At 52.3% G+C, this 20,508-nt stretch overlaps 10 protein-coding genes across 10 annotated transcripts; 4 read left to right on the forward strand and 6 right to left on the reverse strand.

Moving 5' to 3' along the window:
* Positions 1-208: 208 nt before the first annotated feature.
* BJX68DRAFT_269771 (uncharacterized protein) lies at positions 209-877 on the forward strand (the record flags this gene model as incomplete). The annotated part of the gene is made up of 1 exon (XM_071046430.1): positions 209-877. The coding sequence occupies one exon, from the start codon at positions 209-211 to the stop codon at positions 875-877; it is 669 nt and encodes a 222-aa protein (XP_070896025.1).
* Positions 843-2,341, reverse strand: BJX68DRAFT_243239 (uncharacterized protein). The gene is made up of 2 exons (XM_071041127.1): positions 1,912-2,341; positions 843-1,848 (listed from the first exon to the last, which is right to left on the reverse strand). Exons 1-2 carry the CDS (start codon positions 1,927-1,929, stop codon positions 1,528-1,530), a joined length of 339 nt encoding a protein of 112 aa, XP_070896026.1. The 5' UTR covers positions 1,930-2,341; the 3' UTR covers positions 843-1,527.
* Positions 2,342-2,356: 15 nt separating this feature from the next.
* bfr1 (putative nuclear segregation protein (Bfr1)) lies at positions 2,357-4,823 on the reverse strand. Its single transcript, XM_071041128.1, has 3 exons — positions 4,491-4,823; positions 3,148-4,326; positions 2,357-3,098 (listed from the first exon to the last, which is right to left on the reverse strand). The coding sequence occupies exons 1-3, from the start codon at positions 4,617-4,619 to the stop codon at positions 2,958-2,960; spliced, it is 1,449 nt and encodes a 482-aa protein (XP_070896027.1). The 5' UTR covers positions 4,620-4,823; the 3' UTR covers positions 2,357-2,957.
* A 161-nt stretch (positions 4,824-4,984) lies between these two features.
* BJX68DRAFT_243244 (DNA-directed RNA polymerase core subunit RPB5) lies at positions 4,985-6,234 on the forward strand. The gene is made up of 3 exons (XM_071041129.1): positions 4,985-5,141; positions 5,194-5,276; positions 5,344-6,234. The coding sequence occupies exons 1-3, from the start codon at positions 5,043-5,045 to the stop codon at positions 5,867-5,869; spliced, it is 708 nt and encodes a 235-aa protein (XP_070896028.1). The 5' UTR covers positions 4,985-5,042; the 3' UTR covers positions 5,870-6,234.
* Positions 6,235-6,446: 212 nt separating this feature from the next.
* BJX68DRAFT_269775 (putative integral membrane protein Pth11-like) lies at positions 6,447-8,164 on the reverse strand (the record flags this gene model as incomplete). Its single annotated transcript, XM_071046431.1, has 2 exons — positions 6,447-7,755; positions 7,812-8,164. The coding sequence occupies 2 exons, from the start codon at positions 8,162-8,164 to the stop codon at positions 6,447-6,449; spliced, it is 1,662 nt and encodes a 553-aa protein (XP_070896029.1).
* Positions 8,165-8,744: 580 nt separating this feature from the next.
* Positions 8,745-9,221, reverse strand: BJX68DRAFT_150293 (uncharacterized protein). Its single transcript, XM_071036661.1, has one exon. The coding sequence runs from the start codon at positions 9,113-9,115 to the stop codon at positions 8,876-8,878; it is 240 nt and encodes a 79-aa protein (XP_070896030.1). The 5' UTR covers positions 9,116-9,221; the 3' UTR covers positions 8,745-8,875.
* Positions 9,222-11,709: 2,488 nt separating this feature from the next.
* Positions 11,710-13,146, reverse strand: BJX68DRAFT_150384 (uncharacterized protein). Its single transcript, XM_071036662.1, has one exon. The coding sequence runs from the start codon at positions 12,868-12,870 to the stop codon at positions 12,040-12,042; it is 831 nt and encodes a 276-aa protein (XP_070896031.1). The 5' UTR covers positions 12,871-13,146; the 3' UTR covers positions 11,710-12,039.
* Positions 13,147-14,352: 1,206 nt separating this feature from the next.
* On the reverse strand, positions 14,353-15,279 carry BJX68DRAFT_257204 (NAD(P)-binding protein; the record flags this gene model as incomplete). The annotated part of the gene is made up of 1 exon (XM_071043301.1): positions 14,353-15,279. One exon carries the CDS (start codon positions 15,277-15,279, stop codon positions 14,353-14,355), a length of 927 nt encoding a protein of 308 aa, XP_070896032.1.
* Positions 15,280-15,763: 484 nt separating this feature from the next.
* On the forward strand, positions 15,764-17,512 carry BJX68DRAFT_257205 (Zn(II)2Cys6 transcription factor; the record flags this gene model as incomplete). The annotated part of the gene is made up of 4 exons (XM_071043302.1): positions 15,764-15,823; positions 15,899-16,474; positions 16,540-16,683; positions 16,736-17,512. 4 exons carry the CDS (start codon positions 15,764-15,766, stop codon positions 17,510-17,512), a joined length of 1,557 nt encoding a protein of 518 aa, XP_070896033.1.
* Positions 17,513-18,271: 759 nt separating this feature from the next.
* Positions 18,272-20,443, forward strand: BJX68DRAFT_277837 (major facilitator superfamily domain-containing protein; the record flags this gene model as incomplete). Its single annotated transcript, XM_071048401.1, has 9 exons — positions 18,272-18,458; positions 18,511-18,588; positions 18,641-18,765; positions 18,850-19,013; positions 19,067-19,150; positions 19,202-19,378; positions 19,433-19,516; positions 19,585-19,971; positions 20,029-20,443. The coding sequence occupies 9 exons, from the start codon at positions 18,272-18,274 to the stop codon at positions 20,162-20,164; spliced, it is 1,422 nt and encodes a 473-aa protein (XP_070896034.1). The 3' UTR covers positions 20,165-20,443.
* Positions 20,444-20,508: the final 65 nt, after the last annotated feature.

The raw sequence follows: 20,508 nt of genomic DNA on the forward strand, positions 1-20,508 counted from the left end.
GCACACCCACCACATTAAATCTTCTTCTCCTAAGACATTGTCGCATTCCCGAGTCCAAATCCAAATCCAATCCCAAACGAACAAAAATTAAACAAAACAACAATGTCTCAACAACAATAATCGCTCCAGCACCTACCCGATCACCACCGAGGAGTCTTTCTCCGCAACAAACAGACCAAGCCACCGACCGAGCCGCCGAACCGCAAGAATGCCCCCACTCAGACAAACACCACCACTCCAACCACCCTCGAATACATACAACACCCTCCTCGACCTACAAACAAAAACCCTCGCGCCGCCTCCCACCCGCCACGACCCCTGGAAACGCAGCACAACAACAATCGCCGCAAACACAATCTCCATCCCCTCCACCTACGGCCGCCAACACTCCTCCCCCAGCCCAGGAGTAATAGCCGGCGCAGTCCTCGGCTCCGTCGCGGGATTCCTCTTCCTCCTGTACCTGCTCTACCTATCACTCACGTCAGGCCGCCGCTTCAGCGCATCGACGATTGTAGGTACATCAACGACCCCATCTGAAATCGTCGATGTGGGTATTCGGCCGCGGCGCAGGCGCGGACCCGGCGGTGCAGGAGGAGGTGGTAACACGGTGATTGTTGAAGAGAGCGTGACGGGGACGGGGATTACGGATTCTGCGGTCGACGATGGGGGCGTTGTAGAGGTTGAGGAGGAGGAGAGCGTGATTGACCCGCCGCCGAGTTCGAGGACTGGGAGTCGAAGACATCATCGGCATGGGCGGTATCGGTCAAGGAGTCGGAGTACGAGTGAGAGTCGGGTTGGTGGCGGGGGGAGGGGATATAGACGGGTTGATCCGTCGGCGTATGGGGGTGGGGAGAGTGAGTTTAGTGGGAGGTCTTGATTTATCTGGCATGATGGGTATAGTTCAACTGTGTTTATGTGAGGGTTTTGGGTTTGTGTTGATGAGGTGATGGATGGGCTGATGTTGACGTCTTGATATGTTTGTTGGATGTATGTTTCATGATTTATGCGTGCGATTGAGGATACCATTTATGAGTTTTATGTTTCTATTGATGATAATACGATGAGATGCATTGCCTTAGTTACCCTGATAACTATTCTTTCTACCAACCGAGGAGGAGAAAGAAGTTGGGGCGTGTAAAGTGATATTAATAAGATTAACCCATAAAACGACATATGGACTTGACTGAATGCACGAAAATTCAGCAGCAGCAGCAGTAGCGGAGCAACAAGAACGAAACCATGCCCACCCAGATAACACAACCAAGTCATGCGCCATACGAGAAAAGTAAAAGCGAAGTCCAAATCGAAGTCGAAACTCGAAACGTCCGTCACGATAGCGAAAGTGAGTCACAGCTGCAGCGGCGAGCGTAGTGGAACCAAGCGTATCTCAGCTCAGTGCAGCTTGCCCACTCAGAGCAGCGTCGTCACATACGCTTAACCTCCTTTCCATCAAGAGTTCGTTCCCTTGCCCTTTCCAATCCCTTTACTTTGTTCGCCGAAACCGCATCACACTGAAGGATCCCCCATCTAAAAGAGGATATCCAAGCAACAACAACACGCCAAACCAGCCAAGATACCCGCACAGAGACCACCACCACCTGACCCCCCACGCTGCTCCTCGGGATAATACCCCTGTTGCTGTGGTGGGTACCCGCCCTGCTGCGGCGGATAGTACATGGGTTGCTGGCCCTGCGGCGGGTAGCCGCCTTGCGGGGGCGGAGAGCCGTATCCGTACCCTTGCGGAGGAGGGGAACCGGCACCGTAGTAGTCGTGTGAGGCGCCCGGTGGTGGTTGTTGTTGGGCGTAGGGGTCGTGGATGGGGGCTGGGTAGGAGGGTGGTGGGCCGTCCTGTTATTCGGGTTGTTAGTGAATGAAAGGGAACTCGGGGGAGGGCCAGGGGAGGAGACGTACGGGCTTGTTGTAGGACATTTTGATGGTTGTGGTTGAGGGTGGTTTCAGGGTTAATGGGGGTGCAAGTGGAGGAGTTGTTTAGGAGTTGGGGAGGCTGAGGAGAAGAGGTTAAGCGCCGGAGATCCGGTATTTCTTAATCAGCGATGCGAGGTGGTCGGATAGCGGTGAAAGGAGAGAGTCTGTCTACCACAAAACAGAATGTTTTCTGAGAGAGAGAGGAAGATGGAGTTCAAAGAGGGGTGAAAGGAAGAAGAACCGAAGAAAAGGAAAGGAAAGCGCTTGTTAAGCCGAGATGCCAGCGCCACTACTTTTTATCGTTTTGCAAGGCTTCTCTTACGCTCTCGACCAGTTGAAACCCAAACTTGGCGCCATGGATCGTATTAGGCAGCGCCATTCAAACGGAAACGGAGCCATCCAACACGAATTAATCCTGCAGAACTACAGTGGTGATTACAGAAATCATGCGGCCGGCTTACGACACAGAGTGGCTGTTCAGATGGATTTAGTTCGCTGTTTATCCAGTCGCGACGAGCCTTTTTTGCACAGCCACTGCTCGTAGTACGATGGCCATGGCAACGCCGCAATCCCGCTCACCTCAACTGAATCATCTCACATGAATAATCCTTACTTGAACACGGTTACTCGCAATGCTCGGCCCGATTATGGACATTTTTGGACGAATCCGCTTCTTTGCTTTCCAACTCAGTTCGTTACGTACAATTCGCTTCGCTCAAAGTCCTGCTGCCCCAAGAAAAGAAGGAGGGGAGAGGAGATGACAGAGGGCAGAGAGAGAATAAAACCAATTACAAGTGGGAAATATAAAACAGACACAAGCGCGCGTCGTTAAACAAAATTGCTCTCGTCGAAAAATGGATATAGGGATGAGAGGATAGGAAAGTTGAGGAGGTGGTAATAATGCAGATGGGGATAGGATAATAGGAATGCTAGACTTTTGGGACCTCTGCAGATCTAATCGTCATGAGTATATCCGCTGTTGATGATGCTGTCAAGTGCAACGCTTATGCAGGATGGGTTTCACGATGCGTCTAAGCCTTCTCCTCTAGGGAGGCCTTCTCAAGGTCTTCGGCCACGTCTGCGGCGGCGTCCTTGTCGGTCTTTTCGGTCTCGGCGGGTGCGGTCTCTTCCGCGTCCAGGCGGGCGATTTCTTCCTTGGCCTTGTTGATGTTCTACAGAGCGTTAGTACGATAGTTACACATATCGCAAAAGGTAACGTACCTCTTCAGTCTTGGAAGCCTGGTCCTTCTTCCACTCGGTGATCTTGGCCGCAAGCTTCTCAACAACAGCCGGAACGTCGGACTGGTTCATGGGAGGGTCAATCTTGACCTTGGCAAAGTCCTCGATGATACCAACGTTCATGTTGAACTTGGCCTCGGCAGGGGTGCCAGGCGCGGGACTGCCGTTGGCGCTGCCCTTCTTGCCCTTCCTTCCCTTCTTGCCGCCAGTCCCGACAAAGTAGTCGTCTTCCTCCTTCTTCAGGACCTTCATACCCTTGATGCCAGAGTCGTCGACGGTACGGCCAATCTCAGCGCGGAAGGCGGAGCTGGGACCCTTCTTGTCATCGAGACCGAGCGAAGCAAAGTCGTAAGCAGGGTTGAAGTGACGGATAAGTCCCTGAGCGACGATGATCTCGTCGGTGTAAGCAGGGCGCGAAGCCTCCTCGAGCTTCTTGTCGGCAATCTTCCTCTTCTTCTCGCGCTCAAAAGCGTCACGCTGAGCCTTTTGCTTCTCGCGGCGGATCTTCCAGGCCTCATCCTCCCACTCCTTGTACGCCTTGCGGGCCTTGTAGTAGTTGTCCTTGACCTCACGGATGGCAGCCCACTTCTTCTGCTGCTCGCCGTGCAGCTTGGTGCGCTCGTCGCGGAGAGCGTTGAGGTTCTTGAATGCGCCGTCCTGCTCCGCCTTGATCGCATCCAGCTCCTTTTGGATCTCGGTGTACTTGTCGCTGAGGGCCTTGGCCTCGGGGTTGTCGAGCGTCTTCTTGAGGGTAGAGATCTGTGACTTCAGGTCGTCAATCACCTTCTGGGCGTCGTCAAGGCTGGCGAAGTTCTTGCGCTGCTTGCGCATGCTCGAGATATCGGCCAGGATCTTCTTCTCGTCCACCAGGCGCAGGGTGCCAGAGTCGACCTGCTTCTCCAGACGGGCAATCTCGCGGTCGAGCTCCTCGACATTCTTGAACGACATGCGGCCGCGGGAGTTGTTCTGCTCAGCGATGCGGGCCTTGAGCGTAGCATCGAGGCCATTGATCTTCTCCTGGGTGCTGGTTCTTGAGGCCTTGAATCCCTGCTGCTTTTGGCGGATGGAGGAGAGTTCAGCGCGGAGCTCCTGCTGTCTCTTTGCGGCGGGCGAGTCCTGGTTGTTGGGCTTGGCGGTTTCGATCTTGGCCTTGACTTCGTTCTTCCGACAGGATTAGCATTTCAACAGAGAAAGAGAGCAGAGCGTTAAAGTCAATTGCATGGAAATGTGAACGTAAATGATCCGAATCAAAAGGTTCACGTGACAAAACCAAACAGGACTCCGGGATTATATCCCGGCACAATTGAGCTGAAAATCGCACATACCAGCTTCGCCTGAACAGCAGCGTGCTCCTTCTCAGCCTGAGCAAGGCTAGCCTTGAAGGTCTCCTCGTCAGGTCGGGTGGGCTTCACCTTGGGCTCGGAGCCCGCAGCGGGAGCGACAGCATCGGCCATATTATGGGCGGGGAAATGGCAAAGAGGGAGGAGAGAGGAGGTAAGGGAGGGAGAAAAGAGAGAACTGGGGTAGAGTCCCTCAAGCGGGGAAACAAAGAATAGAAAAAAGAGGGTAAAGAAAGAAAAACAATGTGTAAGAGAGAGGGAGAGGGAGGGAGGGAGAGAAGAGTAGCGTAGCGGTAGGAAAAGGGAACTTTCTCTTGGGGGGACGATTTTAATCTTTCTGGCCTCTTCTTTTGCTCTAAAGTTCTGGGGGGTTCTGCGGCCGCCGTCTCATTGGCGGCGCTTACCGTTGGCGCTCTTAGCGCTGTGCCAGCCGATTTTTCGACTGCAACAATCTTGCCGGCGCCTTTCAACTTCACTTGCCTCTGACTTGCAGCTCACCAACACATTTTTGATTTTAGCGTCGATAATTCTTGCGAGATGGACGAGGAGTACAATTTTTCGGTCGACGACGCCGAGCGCGAGACGATCCGGGTCTGGCGCACATGGCGAACAGTCTTTGAGATGCTGCAGGACCGCGTACGTTTTGATCTCGTCTGCCCTTGCAACGTCACTAACAGTGCGAATAAAGGGCTACGAGGTCACAGATGAGGAAGTCCGAATCGAACTCGACGAATTCAAGCACAAATACGTGAACGAAAAGGGTTATCCCAGGTACACCACCACCGTCACAACCGGAGCTATTCCGTGAAAGAAAATCTAACAAAACCCCCTTCTCAAGCCGCGACAAACTAAAAATCCAAGCCCGCCCAACCGAAGCCATGAAAGCCAAATACACGCCCCTTCCGACCCCCTCAAACCGCGACCCGCAACCAGACTGCGGCACAATCTACATCGAATTCTGCCCAGACGACAGCGGCATCGGCACAAAGCAAGTGCGCACCTTCAACCACACCGTCGACGAAGGAAACTTCCACACGGGCATCTTCATCACCAAGACGCCCATCTCCCCCTCTGCCGTGCGCCTCCTCTCCGGCATCCCCGGTCGCATTTGCGAGCACTTCCAGGAGCAGGATTTGCTGGTTAATATCACACGGCACGAACTTGTCCCCAAGCATGTGCTGCTGAGTCCCGAGGAGAAGTCGCGGCTGTTGCAGAGGTATCGGCTGAAGGAGTCGCAGTTGCCGAGAATTCAGGTGTCGGATCCCGTTGCGAGATACTTGGGGCTTCGGAGGGGGCAGGTTGTGAAGATTATTCGGCGCAGTGAGACGGCGGGAAGATATGCGAGTTATCGCTGGGTTATTTGAGTGGCTTGAAAGCTATTTTGGTCCGAAAGGGGATATGTTCGATCTATCAACCGCTCCTCTGCGTATACGCGCCGTTGTAACCGCATCGCGATACCCATAAGGACACGGAGAGGTAGACGGCACGACTCAAAGGCGGAGGTACGGGCTTCGCGAGCCAGTCGGAAAGAGAGAAGAGGCATTGGCAGCACGGCGTAAAGGCGAAAAAGAAATCCTTTTAGGGCGGTCCTTCATGGTGTACGATTTCAATGCTATATTAGTTCTTTTCAAATATCCAGAAGTAGTACGCTTTTGCTCCAACGTAAACTCGATATGTTCTAGGCCGGCCTTTCAAGGCGTTCAAGATTAGAAAGTAGGTCTCAACAGTAAGAAGTATATATTTTTAGTCATGTGCATTAGTATAAGTATATATAAATCCCAAAAATAATCCCAAAAGAACCAAAACGCCATCGCTAATGCCAAATATGGGATATAATGCAAGAGAGAGACACCCAAACCTATTCATACACCCGTCAAGAGCCGTATATATAAACGTATAAGTATGTATGCATGCGTGTCACAATCGCTGCATGTACCTGCCTCACGTATTCCTCGAGAGCAACCCGCCCACATCTTGCAGCTCAAACTCATCGGCGTTTTCAAAAATCGTGGCTGACACGCCAGACTGAGTACGTGACGACGAGACGGGCGAGTCGGGAGCATCGCTGAAATGCACACTCGAGCGTCGTCGGCCTTGTTGCGAAGTGCGTCGGAGGCCGCCGGGGCGGGGAATGTTGAGGGAGGTTTGAGGGTGGTGTTGAGGCGCTGAGTATGGGTTTGAGTGTGAATCTGGTAAGTCGGGAACCTCTTCGAGGGGCGAGAGGAGTCCGCCAACGTCCTGAAGAACAGGCCCGCTTCCATCGCTAATGCGGTGGGGGTTTAGATTTGAGGGATGAGAGGTGTGGTTAGGGAAACGATGGCTTGTGGACGGAGGAGTGGGTTGGGCGAGGAGGCCACCAACGTCGAAGATGGGGACTTGGTCGGGTGAGGTGAGGGAGTCGTCAGATGGTCTACGGTTGTTGTGTGGGGAGCGGATGTAGTCGTGCGGACTGACTTTGATATCAAGGCTATTGCTCGTAGACGTTTCGTCGTCGTCGAAGCCCGATGTCGTGCGGTTGAAGGACCAGTTTGGATCAAGCCCCCCGGTAGCCATTGGCGCTGGACGGGGTTCTGAGGGCTCCCGGGAGACCAGCTCAGGGTCAAGTCGGATTCCTAAATCGCGGGCAAGGTCCGAATCACTGCCCCATTGGTGGTGGGTGATGGTTGCACGGCGGGTGGAGCTGTGATCGAGGCTCTCATTGACCGAGGCCGAACCAATTGTTTTCTTGTACTTGACCTTCTTGACGCCTTTGTCCCTGACAAACGAGCTGATGACGACCGCGTTTGAAACTGCAGTTGCCGCCAATATCTCCAAGGATGCAAGAAGCGAGCGATACTGCTGGGAGCCCTTGTGGTCAATTACTGCCGGTATCCGGTATCCGGTGATACCGACGAGGATCAGAGACAGGGCAAACAAAGTAACGAGAGCGAATTTACGTCTCGCAGACATGTTCGTCATCATAATCAGGGGGATTGGAAATGCGACGAGGATTAGATCCGTGATGATGTCACATGCGCCCATGGTGATCAGATTGGCAACACCGGAGCGGCACTTTGGACCAGGGTCTGGGATGACCTGCCAGTGGTGGGTAAAAGGTTGGCATTCGGCAAGCGTCGCAATCACGACTGCAATGAAGGTCGACGCTAGGAAATAGTATATGAAGATGAGGAATATTCGGACCGATCGTCGCCATGTCATTCCGGCGATTCGATTGAGAAATTCGCAAACAGTGAGTTTGCCTGCCCAAATACTATGGAAAGCAAGCGTCAACATGCTGCAAAGGGAGTCTAAAAACGGGTGCCTTACAACATCGCATAGCAGATACGCGAAACGAGCACTAATTTGCTCCCGATCTCCCGATGTCGAATATCTTCTTCGCTCAAACCCTCTAATGTTGTATTGTTTGTTCCCCATATCAACACGACATGCACCAGCGCCATCCGAGTTAGTAAGGGAATGATGCTTGCCATCATAATCTTGTCTTCACGGAAAAGGCGCTCGATGCGAACATAGCGACCGCTCACACGAGTAAGAATGATGGCGAGCGATACCCCCGTCGCCCACCAACTGACCAAGAGTGTCGGATTGTCGTCGAGCCTCGTGCGGATTCCTGGGGGTTCTGCCGAGTAGAGCCCTCGCTGCTCGAGTATCGGTGACATATTCCTGGCGGTTGAACCGCCCCCCAGGCGGGGCCAGCGATAGATAAGCGTTAATATTAAGGAATATCGTGCCGTAACAAAGAAAGAGGCGAGACGCTGTATAGTTGTACTGTCTTGACGGCCGTCACATCATAATTCATGACGTCCTCGTTCCGGTGAAGGGGCACGTGCCAGCTCTCAGTGTGTGGGGGATCAAGGTTCGTAGATAGCGGAGAATAACAGCGCGACGATCCTGGAGGGGTTGATGTAAGGGCGCTCGAGGAGAATTTCTGGTGATCTCGATGGGAAAATCTGTTCGCGATCGATTCGGTTTGAACTGGGAGCACAAATCGACAAAGAGAGCTCGAGTCGTGGTCGTACAGCCAGGGACCAGTGGCTGGGGTCGGGCTTGGTATTATCGTGAGTCGTCAGTGGGAAAAGAAAATCGGTCGATTTCACCGCTGGTGTGACGTCGAGGTATCAGCAGGGTAGGCAGTTTCGCGCCCACAAAGAGGTGAAGAAAGGTAGCCGAGGAGGGACTGGAAAGCGAAGACGAAGGAATGATCGGAGAGCAGAGATGATGAAAGGAAAGGGATGTCTTGCCCTCAGTGTTATCGTGGAACCATGACTCGTAGGAGTCCTCTCCAGAGATAGAGGAGATGAAGCCCACTTTTCCGCAACGTCAACCAGCTGTCACTTGTCACTTGTCGGCGATAGCAGAGCTCGTTAAGATTATTGGGACGGAGGCTTATGGCAGCGCAACCGCGATAGCCTCTGGTATTGGGAATTCAGCCCGGATGGGCAAGGCAATACCCCGGAAAGCGCCATTTTCCGTGCTGAATTGGTCCCTTGGCCAGAAGCTGGGATCGTGCGAGAGACGAATGAGATGAGGCCGATGTGGGTGCTCGACCCCGACGAAGAGTGGAGCAGGGGCCTTGAGGCCAGCCAGAGCAGCGCGATAACCCTGGCCATCTAAACAGACCAATTGCAGCGACTGCAGTCAGCGTCCGTGATCATTAACTCAGCAGCTTGCCGTCGAGGCCACTGATTCGGGCATTGTCATTGAGGGAGCTGCATTGCGAGCTTCAGTGATTCGTTGGCAAGGACCAGGAGTCTGGTAAATTGCCCACATGAGGTTGCGATAATCTCCTTTGAGGTGATTGGCAGTTGGTGCGAGACCTGAATGTGTTCCATGGTTGTACGGCTTGGAGAACACATGGTCGGAGACTCGGAGGACTGGGAGCAAAGTTTGGTTCAGGTCTTGAACACGTGCCTGCGCTTCCCTCTCGGTCAAGCCACGACTCGAGATCGAGTCTTCTTGGACGAGACTCAAGACATTATTTCATGCTCCTTTGATGAAGATTTGATCCTGCGGGCCATGTCACCTCAGGCTTGGCCAAAGCTCCCCATTTCCGGCAATCCTGCACGAGACCTGGCATCTCCCTTTCCAACGGCTTCCCAACGATCGCACCAGCGACTCCTGCCGACTGGTCGACCTCGCATCAGCCCATCGTCCCCTGTCAAGGGAAGCTCAAAAGCGCCCGAAATCTTATTCTATTATCAACGCCGTTCTTTGTTAAGCTCAAAGTTCAATTCCATTCTGTCCCTTTGCATGTGATAAGGTGCCAAGCGGGGGTCTATAATATGCAGGACTAATGCCGCTGCCTTCATTCCTCTTCATTAAAGTGCGGCATTTTTTTCCGACAGGACATCAACCTTTTCTACAGTCTTTGCGGGATCCCACAGCGAAATAGAATACTATCTATCTGTTCTAAACGCCCAGTGTGGGACACATATGAAAAGCTGGCTGTGATGCTGGCCGACCTTTGGCCGCTCGCGAAGCCTCGCTAACAAACCGGTTACCAACGGGTTCAGGGTCCTTTCTGGCCCCCAATGTGGAGCAGCTTCTGCATCCAATCGGAACTAGCCATCCAGTCACTTTCTTAGCCTGTTGCCTCGTCAGAACCCTGTCTAAGAGCTAGAACCCTGTCTAAGAGCCAGCAGTGTTGGAGACGACCTTAGAGGCGGATCTATGGAGGAGCGAGTGATTCTTCATGTCGCTGTGCCACTTGTTCGGGGACTCGTGCTATATTGCTTGATACATGAGCGCAGATCTTCAGGCACGCCGAATGTGATCGCAGAACCAGGAACCATCGTCATGAGAGACGATATCTGCCGCAACACTGCCACGATCGACTGCTGCATGGTGAGACATGGAGGAGGGATGCGATGCTACCCTGGAGAAATCCCAATTGGGTGGTGTTATCCCGGCTTTTCGACGCCAATGCCACCGGCTCGAGGGCGGACTTACGAGGCATGGAGTTGTACAGATCTACGATATGCAATCTGACAGGCTCTGAACACGCCAAGCAAAGACTCTGTGATCTGGAATTGTAGTAGAAAGGACGGAGTCACCACCGGGTTGTACTCCAGAGTAGAGGCGGCGGACCGATGCGAGGCTAAAGCAGGTACCGAATCGCTAGATTGAGGACACCGGCATGGACTGACTTTTCTTGCTGTACCTAGGTAGGCGAGGAGGAAGTAGACATCGTCTGTTGAGTGTTATCATCGATCTCGCGTCGACTGACGTGGTATCAGATATCCCTCTTTCCATCTGACCAGGGAGTTTTATCTGCTGCAGTTCGTTCTCCTTATCTGCGGAAGAGAAGGGCCTAGACTCAGGGTTAAAGGGGTTCGAAGAGCGAATCGCTATACTGACTGAGACAACAACTGGATTAGCAACTTTTCGGCCTCAAGACTGATCAAGCGTCATCAATCGAAGTCCATGGAACAGGCATCTTCCTCACTCTAGGAAGTTTGTCTTTAGGTCAAGCGAAACAAAAATCGTCCAATGTGACCTCGCCTTGATCACCTGGGTATGGTTCGAATTGATGTCTGATATAGGCTCGTGGAGATAAGAAGAGTGTACAGGCATCTTACACCATGCCACTCGGATAAGGCGTTGGAGTGTACAATGTGACATACGCAGACCATGGCCCGACAGGAGCAGGAGCAGTCATTTCGGATACCAATCACGAGGCGATGTAGCGTCATGCTTCTAGTATGAAGACAACTCAACATCAGCGGCCGCAGAATGAGCATATACATACGTCCCATGAGACTCTGAATAGACCAACTGCCCCTGTCCAGCTCTCAACATAGCCGCCGTATCCGTATTGGATTCGGTCAGGAAACACCGGCCTTTCCCCCCTGCTCTTGTATCCACCAATACTCATCCTTACCCTGATCAAACGAATCAGAAGTCTGAATCATCTTGGTACACGCACTGGCTGCCCGCATAGTCAGTAAGCGTGCTCGGCGCGCCGCTTCAGGCGTAGACATAGTTCGCTGTTCACGTCGCCTTACAGTGGGCTGCTGCCAATGTCCTACATAAAGCTCATGGCCGGGGGGCCGCCAGTGGATCCCTGGTAAGTCATTCATCTTATCCTGGACCATCCCATGGAACACGTCGGTGTGAGCTTCCCGAGGTATAATATAATCTGCATATCCGTTGTCCGAACCGAGTCTTGTTCCTGATGCCCAAAAGCTAGATCCCATTGCTCGGCATAGGCGTTACCCCGATTTACACACAAGGACCATCATACCGATCTAGACGAATCGCCCAAGCTCTACAATTATCCAATCTCCCAAAACGCATGGGAAGGAGAAGCTCAATCGTCGGTGAGGGCAAGTTGTTAAGCGCGACGGACACTTCAGCGGAATACTGTCGACGAGAGAAGAAAAAAAAAAAAAGTTAAATCCTAGGAGGTATGCTTAACTCATGGGGGATGACTACCGACTATTCCGGCCCCAAGTCCCGTTTCCTTCGAGTCCGTTACGGCTACGAGACTACGAGGTGAGCACCGGGTGCGAGGAGAGGATGGTAGATCGCGCCTTCAATTCACGTTACTATGTAAACCTCTTAGAGGGGCAGACCGGGGTAAAGTGTCGCTTCTGCGATCCATCCAGTTGCGATACCGCTTCTCCTTTAAACAGGCATGATTCCGGTTTGTCGTGCGGTCGTTTGGGGTGTTGACTTGCTCCTGCAGGCACACTGCACCAAGGAACAGTTGCCGGGTCGTTCGTGAACTCGGAACTGGATGAGAACACCGCCGATCATCCGCTGTTATGTGTGTCCACGTCGGATCGTTCCATCCCAATCCAGCTCCAAGATTCACCCACTTAGTTACCACAACGGCCTTCCCTTCTCCTCCACAGTCCCGGAGAGCAAGCTGGAACTCGATACCACAGACTGAGCAGGCTAGGTGCTTGAATCGGTCTGTGATATCTGAGTCTGGATCGGTTCTAGCATAATAGTCCTTAGCACTGGGCCGCAAGTGAAGATGCTTGCAGAGTCTTATATCGGGCCGAAGTGACATTGCTCTCTTCATATCAGCAGAATATGGGTAGAGCACCCAGTTCTGTACTTGAAACACCAGGGTTGATCGACCTCCTCCCAGTGAAAAGATTCGGGGCTCCGCAGAAATCAGCTGGGTAACCAACGGAAACGATTCGCTTTTGCTCAGTTCTGTGTACGCCAGCGACTCGGGTAGGAGACCGTGTTTGTGACCACTGTAGTGGTTTTTCATAGCCACGATGAGATGGCAGTGCTGGAAGAAAAGTACAGAGGTATTGATCCACGGCCGCTGAGGAAGTGCGCGAGAGGGTTCTCTGACCCGCCATGCCAGAGCCTTCTGTCTAGGCAGGGATGATTGATGTCCAGCCATGATGGCAACACGTCCGATGGGTGTCCGACGTCGTCAGTCGGATGAAACTTGCCGCACCGGCCACAGCAGAAAATGCGCGGTAGGTCCGAGGCGATCCGGGTGAGTGCAGACACCGTGGTTGATTTGCTGTCGACGCATGATTTTATAACAAGTCTGTGCAGGGTATGGCTGCATAAGTTCAAGCAGACGATGTCCTCGGTCGAGAGATAATCTGGATGCACAGAATGAGCTCAGGCGGCAGGCGCTCCATTTCTGAAGGCAGGTTTTCACTGGTGTGCTCGCTCTTCTAGCCCCAGAACAGTTGCCAGAAACGAATCCAGAAGGCCCTTTCTGCAAAACCTGTTATCTGATGAGGAATGGTATCAGTGCGATTATGAGTGTGGGTGTAGCCCTCCTCGTAATTAGGGCTGCACGATGACTTCCGACCAGTAGCTCGTTGCAAAGAAGCCGGAGCATACTTCCGACCCCAAATGGTTAGACTCTGGACGTGAACGCCGAGCCCTCCTGTTTCAAGGAGGCCCGATCTGGGAGCCCACAAGCAATGTGTCTTATCAAACGAAGCTCTCAAGTGAGGTAGGGTGTCGTGGAAGCTGATAGGGAACAGACATGGGCCCAACTATGGCGAGGACCTCTCGTGCTATACAATATCTCCAATCCATACGGGTCTCCTTCGGTGACGAAGCCAAGCGGATGTGCCGTTGCTCAACCAAGATCATGTTATAGATGATTTGACGGCACTGAGAACGTCTCCGCCAGGTATCCGCTTCGTCTTAAAAGCCGGCATTTACCCCGACAAGCACGTCTGCGTGCTGCAGAGAATTGTCATTGTCCGAGTCCCGAGATTTAAACATTGTCTTGCGTCGATCAGACCACCCACGTCCAGCGCAATCCAGAGCCATTCTCCTCTCTTGCTTATGAGGTTGTTTCGATGGAATTGAACATCAATCTCTACCGATTCTTCTAGAACCCCTCGTTAGCGACCTGGACAGGAAAAGAACAGTCAGCACAGCCCCTCTTCGGGATTTCTTTTCCTCCAGAAGAATGCGACAGTAAACTATATCTGAGCCATGACGCTGTTGGAGAAGGAGCAAAGGGCCGCCAACGGCCTCCATGAGAACCTTCGACCTTGATGAAGCCTCTTCACCACAAGCTTCCTTCTTGATGTCACCACTATTGATGCTGAAGCGTGCCAAAACAGCTCACATGAATACAATGTCTTTGTTATTCTTTCAAGTCTTCCTTCTATAATACAAATCACCACTCATTGATTTCTGCAGCCACGCCATCGAGCTGCATGTACGGACATTATCCTTATTCCAAACACTTCAGTTCCAGGTGGGAGCTTACTCGCTCTTATATGGATGCAATTGTCTCCCCCAAGACACCCTAAGATGAGCCAAAGCTGTTGTGCAAAGCCTCAAGCAATTAATACATCGTCCGCTGCAAACAGGAAAAAAAAACAGTCAGAAGAAAGAAGAATGTTCACTTGAACGTCTGTTGGACCTCGTCCCGATGCTTTTCAAGGTACTCCGAGAACGTGGTCAGCCGAATTGGGTACTTCTCCAACTCCTTAAAGTCGACCTGATACCCAACTTCATTCGCCCACAGTTGCGCATAGATCCGTAGGTCTCCCAAGGCAAGGTCTTTTGCCTCTTTCTCACTATAGAACTCGATCCCTATCTCCGCTCCACTAACTCGGCTCAGCTCCCGTACAATCTCCGCCGGGGTCAGAGACTCGACACCCAAGTCAATTTCATGCCTATTGAACGCCGCAGGTTCAGTAATCGCAGCCGCCGCAAACCTGCCCACATCATCATGATCAAGAACCGTCATCGCCGTATCAGGCTTATACGCCGTGGCAAAAACCCGTCTCTCAACCAAGCTCGGATACATGAGAGACGCCATTGGTTGATGGTAGCCATTCATGAGCATCGCGGGCCGCAGGATAGTCCAATACTTGACGCCAGATTCTCGCACCATGTCCTCGATCCGGGCTTTGTTGAGCCAGTACCACGCCAGCGGGTAATGATCGGGGTCCCAGTTTGGGAATGATTCGTGCTTTCCTGTCATTGTGACGCTGGAGTAGACGAGACTGGTGACGCTTCCGGATGCGATGGCAGCGTCGATGATGTTCTTTGCGTGAGTTACTTCTCGTTTGGTGTCGGAGAGAACGGGCGATACGTTGAGGAATACCGCGGTGGCTCCTTCCATCGCGGTCTTGATAGCCGGTATGTTATCGAAATCGCCGTGGAACAGCTGCACTCCCAGACGCTGCAGCTCGATGGCAGATCGGGATGACGGGTCCCGAGCAAGCGCGTGGACTTTGAAACTGGCTTTTACAAGTTCACGCGCAGTTGCACCACCTTGGTGGCCAGTGGCTCCAGTGACAAATGCGATAGGCTGAGACATGACTATCGAGCTTGAAGGTAGACGTACTGAGGGGGAGGTAAGAGGTGGAGTAATTAATCGACTTGCGAGATCTGAGATTCTCCTGTAGAGAGAAACTTGGAGGGAATTGGAGCGCTTTAAGTAGCTGACCATGCAACAGGGTGACCTGTGTAGCCACACATGGGTCCTCCTCGCTCTACCAGAAACGGCATACAGCTCGAGGATATCAATCTTCTACTAGATGCGTCGCTGGCTGGAAGCGATGAATAAAGGTATAGTGCCCACATGGTCGTGCTTGGCCCTGGGGGGCAAATCCGGCTATTCTAGATTCAGTAACCAGCTCGACAGAATCTCCCAACTAGTCTTGTTCTGGTAGTTGTGTGATTATAAAGCATGGAAGAAATTTGGTCAAGATGTGGGCATTCCGGTGGGATGCTCCGCCTGGCGACTTCCAGAACGTCAACGACAACCGTCTTGCTATCTAGCAAAGAAATCATGTGGCACCATGGTCTATCGTGGAAAGCCTAGTAAAGCGTGCTCGGAATGTCGAATCAAGAGAAGAAAGGTATCCTACTTCATACATGTCCTCAGATTCTAACCGGATCCTGTAGCGTAACTAACATGATTCCATGGGGACCAGTGCGACTTGTCGAGACCAGCATGTCGTCAGTGCGTCAGAGCTGGCTCTACATGTGATGGATACCGAGATGCAAACTATCTTACCATCCAAGACCAGACTGCCGAGACTCTGGGCAAGATCCCGCTCTTTTCCGAAAACAACGCGCTTCATATCTCGTTTGACGGCAACCAGGGTGGCTCTGCAGGACCCAGACCATCCCAGCCGGCGCAGGTTTACCACTCCAAGGAGCGACCCAGGCATGGACCCTGGCTCAGAATTGAAATACCACTAGAAGACCAGGCTCTGCATTTCTTTTTCCATCATTATGCCGTGCACGGCTCTTCCCAGACCTACAGTCACCCCGACTGTCTCAGTATTATCTATGCAAGGGCAACCGGGTCCGGATATTTGGCTAGTCTCATCACTGCAGTTGGACTGATTAGCCTGGCATATGTTGAAAGTGCACCTACATTGACCCAAGCAGCGAGCCGGACGTTTTCTCGCGCCCTTTGCGATATACGCGCGGCACTGGAGGACCCAACTGAGGCAGCGTCTGACCAGATGCTTGTCGCTGTGATGCTTCTAGCGTTGCATGAAGTGAGTGTGGCTTTTTTTTCTGCCAATGTTGTAGGACGATTTCGCATGTTAACGGCCTCGACTAGACCGTCACGTCTGATTTTGATGACGATTCAAACCCGTGGGATAGGCACGTGGATGGAGCTCTGGCGTTGATACAGCTCCGAGGGGCTGCCCAGTTACGCAACAGGATCAGTCGATGCATTTTTCTCAACCTAACTACTGAAGTCGTGAGGTGCTCTCGAAATCTCGTCCATGATATTTTTCTGACTTTGTGGTTAGCTTATAAACTGCCTCCAGCGCGGGGTGCGGGTACCCATCTCATTGATCAACTTGATGGCCGATGCTCGAAAGTATGAAACAGTGCATGAAGAGCCGGCTACTAGGCTAGCAGACATGATTGTCAGTGTCTGCGCGATTATAGCCTCGGGCAAGGAAGAAATCATGCGTGAAAAAGATTTAGCACCTTATATCTCTGCACTTTTGTCGATTGATGCAGACCTCGAGTGCTGGACACAAACCCTCCCAGCCGAGTACAAGTATACCACTTTGACCGACCCAGACGAGCCGAGAGCAACCGAGGCGTACAGGGGGCGATACGACACATATACTAGCGTCGAGATCGCCCACACTTGGAATCTGCAGCGCTGCGCGCGCATTACTCTCCGCCAGGCCCTCATCGAAACGTTATCGAAACACCCCCACAGACCGTCTTCTCAGCCAACATTGCCGTTCTTACCTCCATTAATATCGTACACACACCTACTCCATGCATCAGACACGGTGATAGAGGAAAACACCACCGATATATGCTACAGCGTCCCATATATACTCCATGGTTGTAACAAAGCCGGGAAATCGAGCGACTTGCGCGCAGCTCGAATCTTGCATTTATTGTGGCCCCTTTACATTGCAGGGATGGCGCGTACTGCGGACGATGCCTCGCGCGTTTGGGTTGCATTGAAATTGAAGATGATTGGAGAAGTCACTGGGATTCAGGAAGCGAAGCGTATGGCTTTGAGTGTACGGCGTCAGTGTTTATCGTTGGAAACACTTTGATATAAGGAATGAGTGTAACCTTCTCCTATTTACCATGTTGGCGTTTGGTGACCACTTGGAAGAGGAACTGAGGCCGGTGGGTTCACAACCTTGGGAGGTTGGATGTTGATAATGAATGATGCAGATAAGAACTTGAGATAATTAATGGAACACGATAGGGACATTCAGGGTAATAAGCAATAACAAAGCTGCATCTCCAGTCGATCATGCCATGTCATGTGAGTGCGCGGGCGCGGTGGAGCCTCGTCCACGGAGTCATCCAAGTATGGATGCGACATCAGGCGCCGGCCCACAGATAACTGCCGAGAAACTGGCTATCTCAGATAAACGTATCAAAGGTGATAAGAAGCGAGATAGAGACATATTGGACAGTCATATGCCTGCTCTTTGCCATCGCAATTGGACGTCAGCAGCCAATGTCTCGAGTGCTTTCGGAGCGGGCGCAGCACGATCGCCTGGACCTTCCGGCGGCAGTTGGAGGCAGTGGCGCGCGATCCCGGAGCGGAGGCTGGCCGGCGCTAGTGTGTCGCCTGGACCTTCCACGCCCTGGCGACAACCCCATGGCACCGACTACCGCGTGTTGGAGAATGTGGGGAACAGATAAGGGTAGGTTTACTCTGGTCGGATAGGAGCGCTGATACCGAGGGTATGTCACCCGCCCGTGTATAAATATCGTGGAGGTGCGAGTTGGGGTCGCAGGATTACGATTTTTCAACTTTTAGTCTGTGCGTGCTACAGAAGACTGCGCGATAATCTGCAATGGCCGACACGAAAAACCCCGCTGATGAGCCTGTCCCTGCCCTCGAAGGTGCCCAAGGCGAAGTGCTCAACATGGACGCATACAATCTCCCTCTCTGGAAGCGAGTGTGGCGGCACAGCTTGACGCAGATGATTCTCCTGAGTGTCCAGGCGTTCTGTGGGCCGGCCATGGCCGATGCAATCACCGGTATGCCACCACATCTCGTCGCCCCTGCGTCTTGAGATACTGACTGCTCCAGGTCTCGGTGGTGGTGGTCTTGCAACTCCCCATGTCTCGAACATCGCGAATGCCATTCTATACGCTATGCTTGCAATTGGTACATTCTTCCCTCGGCGCGGAAAGCTCCAATGCTAACAACGTGCATAAAGTCTGTTTCATGGGTGGTCCTATCGTCAACAAGATTGGTGTGAAATGGGCTTTGGTGATCGGTTCCATGTCATTCCCTATCGAGGGCTCGGCCTACTACTGCAACAGCAAGTTTGGAAACCAATGGGTGAGTCACTGAATCTCAACATTATCACCATCACCACCACCACCGCCCGTGAGTAGCCAAAACTAACAGCTTACCGTGCTGCAGTACCTCATTCTTAGTGGCGCTATCAGCGGTATTGGAACAGCATGCTGGTATGTCGCCGAAGCTGGTGCCATCATGACACTTGCTCCTTCGGGCGCTCGTGGAAAGTACCTCGCTCTGTGGATTGTCTCTCGCAATCTAGGACAGCTGGTTGGAGGCTCTATTAAGTAAGTTTCGCGAGGCTCCTCCTCTTATTGTGGCCTTGACTGACGTTATGTAGTCTGGCAAAGAACCATGAAGCGGGAGTTGACAGCGGAGTCAGCCCTGATACATATATTGCCTTCCTTATCATTGAATGCATTGCGTAAGACCACGCCATGACCAGGAGACAGAAATCCGTGCTAACCCTACCAAGTCTGCCATTCGCGCTCCTTATCGTTCCATTTCAAGACGTCGTTCGATCTGACGGCACAAAGATTGTCACCTCTGAGACTCTGTCAATGAAGATGGAATTCCGCCAGATCGCGAAGACTATGACCTCGAAGCTCGTCGTGCTTTCTTCTGGATGGGCCCTTTGGTCTTTCTTCTACAGGTACGCCTCCATTACCTTAGTCTCAACACAGACAAAATACTAAGAGTTGAATAGTGGTACCTGGTCTACCTACCTAGGAACCTACTTCTCCGTGCGCGCCCGCGCTCTCTCCTCGCTTATCTCGCCCTTGTTCTGCATGTACGTCCTGCATCTCCCCTACCTGATTCCCCTCCGCAAGACCACTCCTAACCAATTTTCTTGTATAGTATCGGTTGCTTTGGCCTTGGCTTCATCCTTGACATGAAATCCCTGTCCCAACGGCGCCGCGCGCAACTCGGGCTGTATGTTGTTGTAATCCTTAACATTGGCGTGTACATCTGGAGCATCATCATGCAAACGCGCTTTAACTCCAACAACCCAGGCCACATTGACTGGTCCGACGGCCTATACGCGAAATCGTTCCTGCCGTACTTCTTCATCCAGACGACGGGCCCGCTCAGCCAGAGCTACATGTACTGGCTGCTGTCGAGTTTCGCGAGGGACGCGCAGGAGAATGTGCGCAATGGCGCGGCGTTTAGGTGCATTGAGGCTGTGGGACAGGCGATTGCGTATGGAATGAATACGCAGACGACGAGTAATCCGTTGATTGGGTTGTGAGTTTACCTTCCTCCTTATATATGTTGGGGGGAAAGTGACTAACGTTGCTCTAGCTGTGTGACGTTTGCTCTTCTAGGTGTTTCGCTGCTTCCGATGATTATGCTGGTCAACACGACGCCTGACCGGATCCCGGCCGACCTTGTCGCTGAGGAGCAGAGGGCTGCTGAGGAGAAGAATGCAGCTGTCTAGTCATGACTAGATGGGGTTAATGGTAATGTGATGGAAAATATGACGTTTCGAGATCAATATATCTAGTACTACGGGGACAAACTCCGATCACCCACCAAACCCAAGCACGAGGCAAGGTAATATTCCAAGTTCCACAACACCTACTTTCCATTTAGATAGTCTGTCAACGACGAGGAACGTCGAAGCCGCGGGGGCCATAATTGAGTTCATCCTCTTACCCAGACTTGTGTAAGCTAATCTGTGTGGGGATAGAAGTAAGTTTAGTGAGTGTATTGCATCGTGGTGAAATATGTTCAATGAGACATTTATCCTGTACTGGAGCCAGCTGCCTCCTCCAAACCCTA

This window comes from Aspergillus pseudodeflectus (genome assembly GCF_044049435.1).
Source record: "Aspergillus pseudodeflectus strain CBS 756.74 chromosome Unknown BJX68scaffold_42, whole genome shotgun sequence".
NCBI lineage: Eukaryota > Fungi > Ascomycota > Eurotiomycetes > Eurotiales > Aspergillaceae > Aspergillus > Aspergillus pseudodeflectus.

Bases quoted from the DNA above. Each gene is read 5' to 3' on its own strand.
- bfr1 (XM_071041128.1), bottom strand. From the start codon at position 4,619: ATGGCCGATGCTGTCGCTCCCGCTGCGGGCTCCGAGCCCAAGGTGAAG. The intron at 4,327-4,490 runs GTATGTGCGATT...TCCTGTCGGAAG, and splicing joins CTGCTGTTCAGGCGAAGCTG to AACGAAGTCAAGGCCAAGAT. The intron at 3,099-3,147 runs GTACGTTACCTT...AACGCTCTGTAG, and splicing joins AGGCTTCCAAGACTGAAGAG to AACATCAACAAGGCCAAGGA.
- BJX68DRAFT_243244 (XM_071041129.1), top strand. From the start codon at position 5,043: ATGGACGAGGAGTACAATTTTTCGGTCGACGACGCCGAGCGCGAGACG. The intron at 5,142-5,193 runs GTACGTTTTGAT...GTGCGAATAAAG, and splicing joins TTGAGATGCTGCAGGACCGC to GGCTACGAGGTCACAGATGA. The intron at 5,277-5,343 runs GTACACCACCAC...CCCCTTCTCAAG, and splicing joins AACGAAAAGGGTTATCCCAG to CCGCGACAAACTAAAAATCC.
- BJX68DRAFT_150293 (XM_071036661.1), bottom strand. From the start codon at position 9,115: ATGGCCAGGGTTATCGCGCTGCTCTGGCTGGCCTCAAGGCCCCTGCTC.
- BJX68DRAFT_150384 (XM_071036662.1), bottom strand. From the start codon at position 12,870: ATGGCTGGACATCAATCATCCCTGCCTAGACAGAAGGCTCTGGCATGG.